Source organism: Excalfactoria chinensis, chromosome 2 (genome assembly GCF_039878825.1).
Source record: "Excalfactoria chinensis isolate bCotChi1 chromosome 2, bCotChi1.hap2, whole genome shotgun sequence".
In the NCBI taxonomy this organism is placed as follows: domain Eukaryota; kingdom Metazoa; phylum Chordata; class Aves; order Galliformes; family Phasianidae; genus Excalfactoria; species Excalfactoria chinensis.
Window position 1 is genome coordinate 81,574,648 of NC_092826.1, and position 14,122 is coordinate 81,588,769.

Below are 14,122 nucleotides of genomic sequence, written 5' to 3' on the forward strand. Positions count from 1 at the left end.
CTGGATCTCACCAGTTAAGACCTCACTACTTGCACTAATTTTTGTAGTAGCTATTAATTGGCTGCAGCCTGAAATTTGCCTCATCTCAGTACATATCTTAAGGGTTTTTTCTGAAACATACATTAAGATTGTGTGGTAATAGCAGAAGAGCAGAAAGGTAGAAGTGATTGGGATACAATGCCTATACCTTCAGAATAAGTGAATGAAAGATCTTCTTTTAAAATTAGAACATTAATCTTTTCCTGTCCATTGTACAGTAATGAAGACAGGAAATCAACAGGGGATCAACTGGTCCTGCATTTTAACAGAACTACAAGTTAATTAAATGGCCTGTGTGAGATTCAAAGAGAAAACTGGAAAAAAAAATGCTAGAACTACCAAACTTCTCTCAGACCTTTGGATGAAGTATTCACCTGTAAGCAGTTTTTGAGAAGTCCACAAAACTCATCAGAGACTCACAGAAAGAGTGTGGACTTCACACACACTCTTCAAAAACCCATGTAAGGCATTCCTTTGCACTGAGGAGCTGCTGGACAAAAGACAGGTCGATCTGAACTAGCTCTCACTTAGCTGTGACAACTGAGCCATGTAGTTTTGAATGAGGGACATTTCCCACAGGGGAGCAAAGCAGCAGGCAGGACCCAGGAGAAGCACAATGTTGACAGCAAGATGTGGGGCATGGCATAGTCATTCTGTAGTACAGCCTTTAGTCTTTTCCTTCCAGTGAAATCTGGGAAGACAACACTTCTTGTTCAAGGTTGTGGATAGCTCGGTTAGAGAGGAATCTCAACTTGGCATCAGTGATTTCTCTGACAGACTATATGCATTTGTTTTAACATCACATAAGAGTCACATCCACAATTTCCTTCTTTATACAAGTAATTATTTTCATGTCAACAGCTGTATTTATAGCTGTTCATTTTCTATTACAAATGATAAACAATTAAGAAGCAGAAGTAGTGAGTTAGTAGCAGCAGTTTCCATATCACAAACCCAACAGATGAAATGACATATCGACAAATAATTCAAAGCATCAGTCCTGCACATGAAAATTATTTATTTGAAAGGGATAGGGGTTGTCTTTCTGTTCTGTATCTACACAGTGCTTAGCAGAATAGAAGGGGTGGAGGAAAGATAACTGCCAGTCAGGTTGTACTGTAAAATGAATAGTAATTGAAAATGGAAAAACTGTCCTTTCCATTCTAATGATGTCTTATAACAAAAAAGGACATCGAGAGAAATCAGGGTTGTTTTCCAAATTGTAAAGAAGCTTTTCTGTGCCAGAGAGTTTAACTGAGACCAATGCCTCAACCAGCACTAGGCATTAGCTACAAGAGCGAGCAACTGACACACAACAATCCTGCCATGCACAGCATGCTTAGGCAGGAAAATATGTGTGCCTCAGTCGCAAAAGACAGAATAGAGCCTCAAGTATTTGGGCTCCTTCCAAAATAATCCAAATGCTGCTTTTTTGGCAAATAGGGGTCAATGGAGCTAAAAACTCACAGAAGGATTTGGGCATTCATGTGTTTATATACACCCACTCGTTCATTTATTATTCTAAAGCTACTTTACTGAAATCAAATTACATAGCTGACAAGCTGCATAGATAAGAGAGAATAAAAGTAAAATTTAAAATTAGCTGACAATACTACATGATGTACTGTATATTTGGCACTTTTAGAGTGAGTGATGAGGGTTAACCTAGGGGAAAAAAAATTGCACCTTCCTAAATTGCACCTTAAATTATTAAATAAATTATGAACATGATGGAATGCATTAAATATATAAGCCTGAAGGAGAATGAGAGGATGTGTTTTAACTTTCAAAGCAAAGACAGCATATTTAAGAAGTGTTGCTTACCGCCTGGATACTTTGTCCGAAGTACATTTCAGCATTGTAGAAGTTTCCATCATGAGTAACAGGTAAAGTGGTTCTGGCCCAAGGCTCCTCCTTCTGTTTGGGCCACTGCAGCAAGCCACCACCAAGGCAGCTGAGAACAGAAAGTTTCAGCGTATAATGGCCTTTGGGGACCTTATCTTTGACTCCCCTCAGGCACTTGATGTGAACTTCTATCGGCTGCGGTGTCTTGGAGCAGTCAACCTAAGGAGAAAGCTGTGAGTTACTGACATGGGTTGGGTTGATGTTAACCATACAATTAGCCAGAACAAATTTCTTCAAGAAAACAACTACCGTAAGTATGCTGCTTCTTCAGCCTGAAATTACCTATTGCTAACAGGATTTGCAATTAGTGAGGGCAAAAGTCACAGAGATGACAGATTAAAAAAAAATAATAGAAATGCTGCTAATAAAACGTTCAGTGTCCTTAAGGGGAAGGTGGAGCTGTTGAAGTATGGCACCAGAAACAAGTAGTCTGCAACTGTAAGGCAGAATTCACTGGAAAGCAACATCTTCAAAGACACATTACGCTTTGTAAGACAAGCACAAAACATGATCTTGCGGGCTGCAAGCATGGAGAGACAAGGCAGGCCATGTTCTTGCACTAATTATTAGCATTGCCAAGGCTATTAGTGCTGTGTAATAAGCAGAGTATCCTTTTGCCTTCTGATTATCATATAATCAGATTCTCTTATGAATGGTAATCAAAGTGCAATGCATGTAGAGTGTAATAACCACTCCCTACAGGTACATTTTTTCCAAGACCATATAAAGAATCCAACAGCTGCTTGCTGCTGACAAGATGTTGTCTAAGTTACAGAATATTTAGCATAGAGTAAACGTCTTGTGTATCTGAAATGACTTTTCAGTGCTTTTCTTGTACACTCAGCTTGTAGCATGGAGGCTGGCAGAGGAAAGCAGGCACAGCAGTATGATGCCTGCAAGGTTCACCTGTGTGAAGGTGTAGGGTCCATCCCACTACGACAGGAGACACATCAAGTGCTGCCCAAATACAGCCTACAGGTATGAGCATGTAATTAGGGAGTTTCATTTTGGCTCTTTTGTTAACTTCAACAGATTAAATGGCTTCTACAACAACTAACTATCTAGTGCTTCAAAAGAGCAGTGATTTTTCCCCAGTGAGCTATCCATTTCTCTCATTATTTTGAGAAAATATTAGTCCAAGAATCATCTCCTTTTAATGTAATGTGATACAAGAACCCATGCCACATTTTAGAATCCAATGGCTACCTTGACTACTGGGTTTAGTAGTCTTGCAATTTAAACCTACAGTAGCTAATAATCTCTTCCTTAATCCTGCCTTGGATTTATTTTGGGAGAGATACCATATTTCCATATAGATAGAAAGCTTCTGGAATTAAATGAAGCAGTTAAATAAACAGCTGAATTTGTTAAACTTCTTTTGTTTTTCAACACAAACCATACTTAACAACTAATCTGAGTGACAATTATTTTCAGCTTAATTAGAAAATCTTAATTAACAATGAAGATTTAACCTTAATATTTTTGGTTTCTAAATCATATATAAAAAAAATTAACATTATGTGAATAAATAAGACAATCTTTTTAAACCTCAAGGCAGGATTACTGATGCAGGCAGACTTCGTTATTAAACACATTCTAAATTAAACGCCTCTATGAATTTTATACTGAAATATATTGTGATAGTCTTGCATGCCAAATGTGACATTTTGTATTTTAGATTCATCTTCTGTAGTAATTTTGGAAATGTCATACAAACAAAGATTTTGTCATTTACCAATGGAATTACTATGCATGGCCGGTTAGCCATCTCTTTTCTGGCTCTTCTGGTTGTTTCAAGTCAGCAAGCCATAAAAAATCTTTATCTCTCTGAAACACAGCAATTTGGAAGATAATCGAATAGTGACTGGGGGGCAGAAACGCCAGTCTGAGGAATTATACCACAATCTCTCTTGCATTTACAACCTTCCTCAAAGCGAGTGTCAGTCGAGTAGGAAAAGGAGATAGAAGATTCATCATATTTCAAGCCTGTCTCATTTGCATGGTGGCATAGCTGTCTCATCTCCTGCTGAAAGACTTTGCTTGGCCAGCGCTGACAAACTGTTTTGAAGAACTCTTGCCATGCCCAAATGATTCATCATTAATAGCTTTAGACATTCTCTTTAAGCTTACAGTTACTACTGCTGGAAAGCATATTTTCAAACCTGCTAAATTCTATCCTCTTAAACTATGAAAGGAAAAAATATAGAGAGAGACTAATGCAATACAATCAATCTAGTCATTTAGCAGTTCGCAGCAGTAAAAGAGTACTCATGGAGGACCTCACCTTTGCACAAAGTTCAGCTGCTCCTTTTAATCCAGTACTCATGCCTGCAAGGTTACCAGAGCTGCTTGGAACTTCTCCACATCCATTCACCTCTGCTGCCAATGGCTGGCTTCCTTCTCTACAACAGTTACAAAGGGAAAAAGGAAGAGCTGAAAAGGAATTATATACAGTGCAGGCAGGAGAACTGCTTGACACTGGAACTATATTGCAGTTTTATGTTTTCCTTGAATATCATAAGCCCTGCAGGGCACCCAGGGGAAACAACAGTGTGCTACATGGAGAAACGGCTAGGCTTCAAGAAGTAGCATAGGAAAAAAGCAGTCATGGCTTTGGTAATATGCACATTACTTGTCAGTCTGTGCCACAGGCTGACATAAAGGAACTTTTGGGCTCAGATTCTAAATTAACTATGTTAAAGTGGGAACCCATTGCCTCTGTTGACGTTTTTCAGGACTGATGGACATCTTTGGAACACATTTTTGAGCATCATCAGTCCCCTGGGAGAGAGGTTGCCTTTATAAGTTTTATCTATTACTTTTGTTCTGAAAGTCTTGTACTTTTAGATGTGCCTTATATTTTTAATAAATCTAATTTAAATTAGCATTATTTATATAACTAATATATGTATGTATACATATATGTATGTGTATTATATATACATATGCATGCACAGATTTTCAGCTGTATGTGAACCATTAAACCTTCCTTGGCACTCATATGTTAACTTTTGTTAAAGTAACTTTAGGGATAATTATACCTCTACAAAGAATTCTTGTTTAGGAATGGTCCCTATATCAGTACAGAACTCCAGGAAATAGCATAAGTACAGACCTTCACCAGACACCCCAACACTACATTACTTAATGCATAGGATGCAAGAAAGGTATTGGAACCTATGAGAAAAGCCCTATTTTCTAGCAGCAGGACCAAACACAACTGAGTCGTTTACAATAGGCCCTACAAAACTTCGTGCTTTGGCAATTCCATTCAATCTCTCAACAGACCCAGAACCAGGAGCAATTCCTCTGTCCCTACTCTGCACTTGTATCTAAACAGGAATGTCCCTAAGCTCTCAGAAGCTGGAGGATAAGAAGGCAATTTGTGTCCCAGGGCCAGCAACAGGAACTGCCTGCAACATGCCAAGAGGAGTCTTGCAAAGCTAGGGAGAAATCACTGTACTAGGTACAACTGGAATTCAGGATTAGCTTGGACATAAAGACAACATAGAAAACTAGGGGACAAGCCCTTTTGGGCTTCCAACCCATACAGCAGCAAACTTTTTAGTCATTATCAAAAGAAAAAGGTGAAAGCTGATGTTCTTAAAGAAAAAAAAATCACAACAAAATTTTGCCTGGCTGCACTTCTGGACTATTCCCATTCAGTGTTTTCTGTCTGGATTTGGAAAATTCAATTTCAGCATCTACATTCTTGTTCCCACTTTTGCAGGCTAGATGATAATGTCAGAAGTAAGATTAGCATGGTTTTTTATTAAGACAACTATCTTCAGTGATTTGGTAATCATGCTAAACATCCCAGCTTTGTGTACATGTGCTACTTAGAACAGTTTGAATTCCACTCTTCAGAAGATGATACTTCTTTCTCCAAGTTCTTGATACATTGCTACCACCCATTTTCTACTCAGACTTTCCCTACTCCTTTTAAAAAAATATTATTTAAGAAACATAGATATCCATTTTCATCAATAAAATTACCACTGGCACAGAGCTAAATTGTTTTCCACATTTCTGTACCAGAAGAACTGAATCACATAAATGCACAGGCAACAGCTGAATTAGCTGGAAGGTCTGCATAGATGTTTGTGCCGATAACATAGCTGGGAAATTTGACTAAGCCAGGACTGATCAAAAGTAAGGACAAGAAACCACGATGCTTGGGACTGAACATGGTCAATCATCTTTAAATGTTTTCTCCTTGAGATGCATTCAAGTGGACTTGGGTTAAGTTTCCCTAAATGGAAGGAACAGAAGATGATCCTTGAATGTGATTAGCTAATTCCTACAGCTGAAACATCTGAGAAGTTAACTTTTCTCCTCAGGAAGAATCATCTGTTTGTAACTTGGTACTTATTTAGCTTCTCACGATGGAAATTATTTCATTTAATTTGGTTAGAGCTGCATTGACACAGAGGTTCATTAGGATGCCCATTTGCTTGCAATTCAATTTAAAATTAAATACACTTTGTTGTTGATTTTATTACTTTTAAACTACTGTATCTATTGCCTTTATTAGCTGCTAATACACAATTATGAAGGTAAACAGTTTCCATTACTGAACATCAAACATTTAAATAACCGCGTTTGATCTCTTTTTGGGTTGTACCGTTTTCTTCCTTTCTCCCTTTTCACTGGGTATTAGATTCAAGAGCATAATTTAGTCAGTCAAGTTAGGCCTCTTTTGTGCTCTCCAGCATGCTCATCAGCTGTCACAGTAAACAGAGCTTCCTTAGCTATATCCATGAGGGTTATTTATTTCCTCCATTCATTTCTTTACAGGTAATTTGACGCATGTATTTATCTGAAGGTCATGCTTAGCTTGATCGGGAAAACATTGCTCCAATTCATATTTCCTTCACTCTCTGGGGCTAACTCAGAGGCAGGGATGAAGGGCACTGAGAGAAGCCATTTGGTCACCTTTTGAAGTGCACTGTGTATAGCACTTAAAAATTGCAGACCAAGCAGGGTATCTGAAAATGGAGGTAACCAAAACAGAGGCTTCTTTCAGAAGATCAGGCTTAATTTTTTTAGGCCTGAGGTCTTTTGTATGGGAGAGGTTCCATTCATTAATATCTGTAAAGCACTGAAAGACCTTTGGAAGGAAAGCACATTAGATGGAAGTACAAAGTAGCCCTTATCTGACCTACCTTTGAAAGAGCCTATGAATCCTGGCTTGCAATTTTTTTTTGTTGTGGTAGGAGGCTTCCTTTGAGTCCTACAAGCAAATAATAACAATAATAATAATTCTGTTTCCAAATATACAGAAAAATCATGGAAGTAAAAGCCATAAATAAACAATTTTCCAGAGTTTTGCCTCAAGTCTTCTGGTTGAAGCTTTTCAAAAGCAGTTAAGAATTTGAGCTATCACTACTTTATTCCATTATGTTTTCTTTTTCTTTTTTTGTATACTTTTGCATACATGTACTACATTAATTCTAAGGGAAATCGCATTCAAATCTTCCCTGAAAAGCTTCATCTGTACAGTGTGCATATGCACAGTGTAGTGTCCCCCAATACTTCTTTTTCTGCAGTATCTAACTGTCACAGATACATATATGCACATGTAAGTTTGCTTGTGCATGCATAACAAGATGTAACATACAAAACAATTACTCACAAAATACTGGAGAGTCCACAGCTTGCCCTGCATTGAAACTTGAGGCCCTGTATCATCGCTGCTGTTTTTAGGGTATTGGGTAAGAGGAACTGATATTTTTGGATATTGCAACACATTGGAGACTAACTTAGATAAGCAATCATCTCCCCCAGCAGGTCGATTACAGCTGTCCAGCATGAAGCTCTTGGATGACTTCTGGCTCAAGTTCATCACAAACCTCTAGAACAGGGACTAGGCCCTGTGTTTTCTCCCACCCCCACAAACACTGGCGTTGAGTTTTTCTGCAGCTCAGTGAATCACCACCTACGCCATTTGGGAAGGGCTGGGAGCTGGCTCCAGTCCTGTCTCTGATCTGGTAGAGTTTGGAGCTTTCTGGTGAAGGCAGTCTAGGCTACCACAGCTGAGGCATTTGAAAGTGCACTGAGCAACAGTGCTCAATGCCCTCAAGAATGATTAATGGTAAACGCTTCCAATCAGAGTTTGGTGGCAGGTGTGTTTAAAGTTTTGGACTGAAGCAAGTTAAAGCAAAAGTTAGTGAAGAAGGTGAGAGAAAGGCTTAGTTCATAATTTATCTCCTAGGTAAGGCTCTTAAGAATGCCAGGGACAGACAGTTTTATGAGGTAATTATTTAGATATAGAAGTAAGGAGACACAGAAAACTTTTTTCACCTAAAATATCAAGTAGCTCTGAAAGGACAACATCTTCCAGATGATGCCACTCTCAGTTTATGCTGAGCAGGAATAGACTTTTTTTTAAAAATGATTATATTACCAGATCCCCATAGCTATCCAATCCCCTTGTTTATCTTTCTAATCTTAATTAAATAATGAATATTCAAAAGAAAATATGAATCGGGGTTCTCTGTATGAACTACACTGTTTTCCATCTCTCTGCCTCTGAAGTGACAGTGGGAATATGAGTTAAAGCTATTTCTTCTGGATCCTAGTAAAATATTTGTCACAGTGTGTCATGATAATTTTTAAAAAGCTCTATCATCTACCTAATAAATTTGTTAAGTTTATTCAAATCTTATTGAACAGGAAAAGTGCAATGAGTCATGGTTAATATTTCTTTACCTACACTAAGAAATAAAATATATCAAAAATTCAGTGCTTAGGGTCCTTTTCAGAAAACCTCTAAGAGTCTGTAATACATCTTCTACATGATTAAAAAAAAAAAAAAAAAAAAAAAAAAAAAAAAAAAAAAAACAGGAAACTTGCTTTAAAATGAATTATTCACCACCTTGAATAAATTTCCATCTTTCCTATTTGCAAAACCCCAAAGTCAGTTATGTAAATTTTAACCTACACTAATTACCTCAGGGGTGTGCAAGCTAAAGGAAAGTAGATGCAGTAGAAGAAAAAAAAAAAAAAATACATCTAGACATTTCCATCACCAGGAAGCAATTTAATAGAGGAAAAAATGTGTAAGTTTTCAAAAGCAGAGCAGCCCGTGTAATTTTTTTTTTTTAAATGTGGTTTAATCATTGCCGCAATACCCCTTGAATCAGAGATTTACAGGAATAAACTCAAGAGCCTTTTCTCAATGGCATATACCATCGCGCACATAACTAAGCCCGTTTCTCATCATGACACCCGCATTGTCTAGACTGTAAAAATGACCCATTGTTGGCAATGGGCGTTCCCAACAAGAAGGCATGAAATGTGGTTTCACTTCATGTCGACGCAGACATTTAGGGCCCCTTCAGAAAGTGACTAAAAGCTGGGAACCGCAGAATATCCTTCAGAGCTTACAAGAGGTGTAATGGAGAAAGCGGGGCATTGCTTGAGGACAGAAGGGCTCAATCACAGCACTGCTTTATCCTATTTCCTATCCTGATACCAGGCAGCACTTTAGCTGCAGAGTCCTCTTATTCATAGATCTTTCCCAGATTCCTCATTGGATATCTGGAGGTTTAATTATGTAAATGTCTCATATGCTGATTTCAGAGAGCATGATCAAGACCAGCAACAGAACAAAGTCTTTCAGTTTGAGCTCAGCATCGAGACAAACAATGCTAAGTATTGTTTCTACAGTAGGCAAAAACAAGAACCTGACTCGATACTATTAATCAGTGCTGACTGACAATTTTTATTGTGAAACTATTTCACAAATGGCAAGTTTTGATTCCTGTAACAATTTTCAATTTGGAAGAAAATCCAAACAATCCCTTCCAAAGACACCCTTTTCATTTAAGAGAAACTCCACAAAATTCAACAAACTTCTAAGCAAAACATGATTGGTATTCTATCATTTAACAAAGACTTGCCATAAAATATTTACCCTTCCCTTTCAGTGCATTCCTAGTACTGCTATTGCAAACTTCTGTGAAGCGATTCACCTTGTCATGATTTGAAGCAGCCAGTGGAACCTTGCCCTGATGAGATAGCATTCCTTGTGAGGAGAGAGCTGTGAGGGCTCACCTTCCTCCCCACTAGACAGGCACAGCAGAGGAAGTGTGAGGACACTACTAAGTAGGATCTCCAGCAGCTCCCACTGCCCACGGGTATCCCACATACAGGGAATCCCAGCATTTCACCTTCATCCCTCTCCTTGAGAAATCCCTTATTATCAGCACATCACAGCACAGGCAGAAACAAGCCCATATAGCTGACATTCCAGCTATAAACACCCAAACAAAAGTTCTTATGGATTTCCATCTGCTCATCCCAAAACATTTTGCAGTGAAATCCTGTCTTCCTCATTTTCACATGTGGAAGAAACAAGGTGTGAGTGAGTTGCTTGAGCTCACTTAGCAAACAGTTATCAGGACTAGAACCAAACACCATGCCACAAATCCCACCAGTGCCACCCAGCTCTCCTTCTCCACATTCCAGCTGCTGTGAGGAAGTTCACTTACACGAACTTTCAAGATCTAGTGCACTGCATAGCACAGAACCATTTGAGATCAAGAAAGAACATTCAAGATACTTTTGCACAATGTGAGATTTTGAGAGATGTGTCTTCTTCATGTTACAAGCAAAATGATCACAAGGAAAATAGGCATTGAGAGATAGACAGCATGATTGCACTTCTTTGAAAGCAGAGTCTAGCAGCTGGACAGTGCCTGCCCGGAGATCTGCACATACTGGAATGTGATTGACCTTGTTTGGGAGATGGCTACAAGCCACCTTTAAAGTTATGTCAAAATCCTGTGTACATGGTAGCATTATTCATGGTGCTCTCTGCCAAAAACATGCCATGAACACCCAGTCAGGTTTTTAAAAGGGAAGAAAGAAAAAGCACACCCCTTGCAATGACTTTCCCTCCAAAGAGAAAATTAAACTAATTTACTGTTCATGAGCATAACATTTAAAACATAGGCAATTGAGACATTTGTAACATCGAGAAAAAAAAAAAAAAAAAGAACTCACTATCTTTCAGAATTGATCCTGAAGAACACAAAGTGAGATTTAGTTTAGTCATGCTCCAGCCTTTTTATGCTGAGTAATATGGATAAATTTAGTGACATTATAGGCTGATTGTTTCAATAAATTTGTAAAGCTTTGCATTATCTCTAATAACCTTTCAGCAGTGAAGACTGAGCTGCCAATCAACACAGAAAGCATACTGTTGTAGAGCTAGAAACTTTATAAAATGTTAAGTATTACATTCAAGGCACTAATTGTGAACAACTACAGAAAGTTAAACACTGGTTGTAAAGTAAATATGCTAAACAAATTCCTGAATTTCCATAAAATTCAGATGTTTTCATGCACGTTTTTGATCCAAGATGAACAATACAAAAGAAATTAAAGAACCTGAATCACTTCCCCTACGACGCTCCAAGAAAACCTTGGAGGGTTCTCTGCTGCAGAGCTACACAGCTCCTGCAAAATAAAGATTTTCCCTCTCTGGCCTCACAAGGGAGGACTTGCCCTTCTCATTTCTGTCATGCCATACACAGGGAGGCCACCTGTAGTTTCCACGGGACCACTAGATATTCCTTCAAATGCTTCTCATTTCACAGTTGAGAAGATATAGCATCAAGGTCATAAAGCTTTGATGTCCTCATCAAAATCTACAGTGTGTCACAAGTGTATGCAAGGCCATTTATCAGAGTGTCTGACAACCATAGCAGAGCACTGAAAATGTACAGTGCTGCAGTGGCTCTTGCAATTGATGAAGAGACTTTAAGCATAAATGTGCAACCCCTGTGAAAGCTCTGCTAGTTCAGATGTCTTCAGATGAGCCTAGAAATAAGCAGCTACTAAGAAGTTCTGAGTAATCTTAGCTTAAATATCAGGATATAGTGGAAGATGTTAACCACTGTTAGGCAATATATTCTCTACAGTACCAATTCATTTAGCACAAGCAATGCCAGTGGAAATCAAGTGAACTATGTCAACTGTTTGATCTAAAATGGGTAGTACGTGTTAAGAAAGGAGAAGAAAGGTGAAGAAAGGAGAAGGAAGGAAGGAAGGAAGGAAGGAAGGAAGGAAGGAAGGAAGGAAGGAAGGAAGGAAGGAAGGAAGGAAGGAAGGAAGGAAGGAAGGAAGGAAGGAAGGAAGGAAGGAAGGAAGGAAGGAAGGAAGGAAGGAAGGAAGGAAGGAAGGAAGGAAGGAAGGAAGGAAGGAAGGAAGGAAGGAAGGAAGGAAGGAAGGAAGGAAGGAAGGAAGGAAGGAAGGAAGGAAGGAAGGAAGGAAGGAAGGAAGGAAATTGAATATAAGCTAAGTAACAAAACCAGGTTTTACTTCACTACTTTCTGGATACCAGCAGCAAACTATGACATGAACGACTGAAGGAGAAGCTGAAAGGAAATACTGATTGGAAATACTGAGGCTTTTTTGTGGTTTCTGCCCTGCCCCCCCCTCCCTTCCCATACTTCCTTAATTTAAAAATGTTTGTTAATTTCAGCACAGAATGTTTTTATTATTTCTATAGACTTTTCAAAGTCCCTCATGAAATTTTACTCTTTTAATTCTCTCATTTTTCCCTAAAGCCAGTATCTATTTTTAGGTCTGTTTTGCAGATAGGCAAAACTGAGTCATAGTAACAAATTTGCTTGTTACAACCCCATAAAAACTGATGTTTAGGTCTTAGGTTACAGTCCACATCTTTCTCAGTCCTGTTCCTTTTTCCATCTGACAACACAGCACTGCCTCACAAATTTGTCTGCGTAATTGCAATCTAAAAGCATAATCTTTAGTTTTATTCAATAATTTCCCTTTATATTGGCTTTTACGTCATCTTCTATTTCAAGCCTGCCGACACAGTTGAACACTTTGTAATTAAGAAACATTCACCAACCATTAGAATATGAAAAGTACAGCAATGGAGATAATTTAGGCACGCTTTACCGTATAAGTGCCTTAAATACAACAGTGAAAATTACAAGTTGAAATGTCTAGAAATTTTTCTCTACAGAGAACAGGTCTCATCCTGTAAGCCCCCATATTGTTCTATTTCTTTTCTACTTTAAGTAAAATGTGCAGTCAGTTCACATTTTCAGCTGCAATTTAAGCTCTGCTGGTCTGACATGTTCCCCAAATGCTAGCATGCACAATGATATCATAGTGTCATGCTATGAAGAAACATCATTGAATGTATACATTTTAGTATATGTTCTCATTCTAACCATTAGTTCCAAAACATTTGTCCATTCTAAGGGTCTACAACATAGGTTGTCCCACTACTGAATTATTCTATTCCATGAAGCAAAGCTCGAAAGTACAGATTTATCTCAGCAAATTCAACTCTGATGTATGAATAGATTCCTCTCAGCAAATTCAACTCCAATGTAAAACCACAAAAGAAAAAAATGTACAGTACCAATTAATTCATTTGTAGTTCAGCAAGACTTGCGAAGTCTATCAGCTCTTCAAAGGAGTCTCCTGTCATAAAAGCTAGTCTTAGCTACCTCTTAGCTACAGCTGGGAGTACAGATTTATTTACTTATTTATTTAAATTTATTTATTTATTTTTACTAAATTTATTTTTTTGGGTTTGTGCCTCTGTGAATCAATAGTGTTATTTCAATATTTCATTCCTTCGCTTCTTTTAACAGGTGTCAGTATTTGTACAGTCACTTAAACTTCAATTGGACTTAGCAGTCACCAATACTCTTTGATGAATCTTTCCAGTAGCCTCTGATTACTGAACCATAGAAATGGACTTCCTTACTTGAGACTATATTAGGATAATGAGCCAGAGAGCTGACCAGTCAGATTACCTTAAGCAGCAGCAAATGCAGTATCATCAATTACAGTAGCTGCACAGTTCATCATTCCAACTCGATAGAATATCAAGAATTGTTTTTGTTATTAAATTTCCCTTCTGATCTTAATAAATAAATAAATTAACCAAAAGAACACAGTAAAAAAGAAATGAAATCCTTTTCAGTGAAATATAAAATATTTTCAGAATTATTTTCATTACTGCTATCTAATTATTTACTTGACCTAAAATTCATATAACTCCTGAACAAAACTATCGAAAGAGCTGCTATATCAGTGTTGTGGGTTTCCTGACAGCACAACGACAGGTCCTTGACAAACATGTAAAACATCTTTTGTGGAGTTCTGCTTCTGCTGAGATTAATTT

At 38.0% G+C, this 14,122-nt stretch overlaps 2 protein-coding genes across 2 annotated transcripts in view; both read right to left on the bottom strand.

Annotated features, from left to right (window-relative positions):
• The window catches only part of LOC140247897 (uncharacterized), a 118,058-nt gene extending 114,346 nt beyond the window's left edge, over positions 1-3,712 (bottom strand). The window contains exons 1-2 of the mRNA XM_072328100.1: positions 3,680-3,712; positions 1,864-2,103 (exon numbers count right to left, since the gene is read on the bottom strand). Coding sequence (XP_072184201.1) covers positions 1,864-2,103; positions 3,680-3,712 — 273 coding nt within the window. The remainder of the gene's footprint in view (positions 1-1,863; positions 2,104-3,679) is intronic.
• Positions 3,713-4,051: 339 nt separating this feature from the next.
• The window catches only part of LOC140247898 (orofacial cleft 1 candidate gene 1 protein homolog), a 38,965-nt gene continuing 28,894 nt past the window's right edge, over positions 4,052-14,122 (bottom strand). Inside the window, exons 7-9 of the mRNA XM_072328102.1 lie at positions 7,110-7,177; positions 4,229-4,346; positions 4,052-4,129 (exon numbers count right to left, since the gene is read on the bottom strand). Coding sequence (XP_072184203.1) covers positions 4,052-4,129; positions 4,229-4,346; positions 7,110-7,177 — 264 coding nt within the window. The remainder of the gene's footprint in view (positions 4,130-4,228; positions 4,347-7,109; positions 7,178-14,122) is intronic.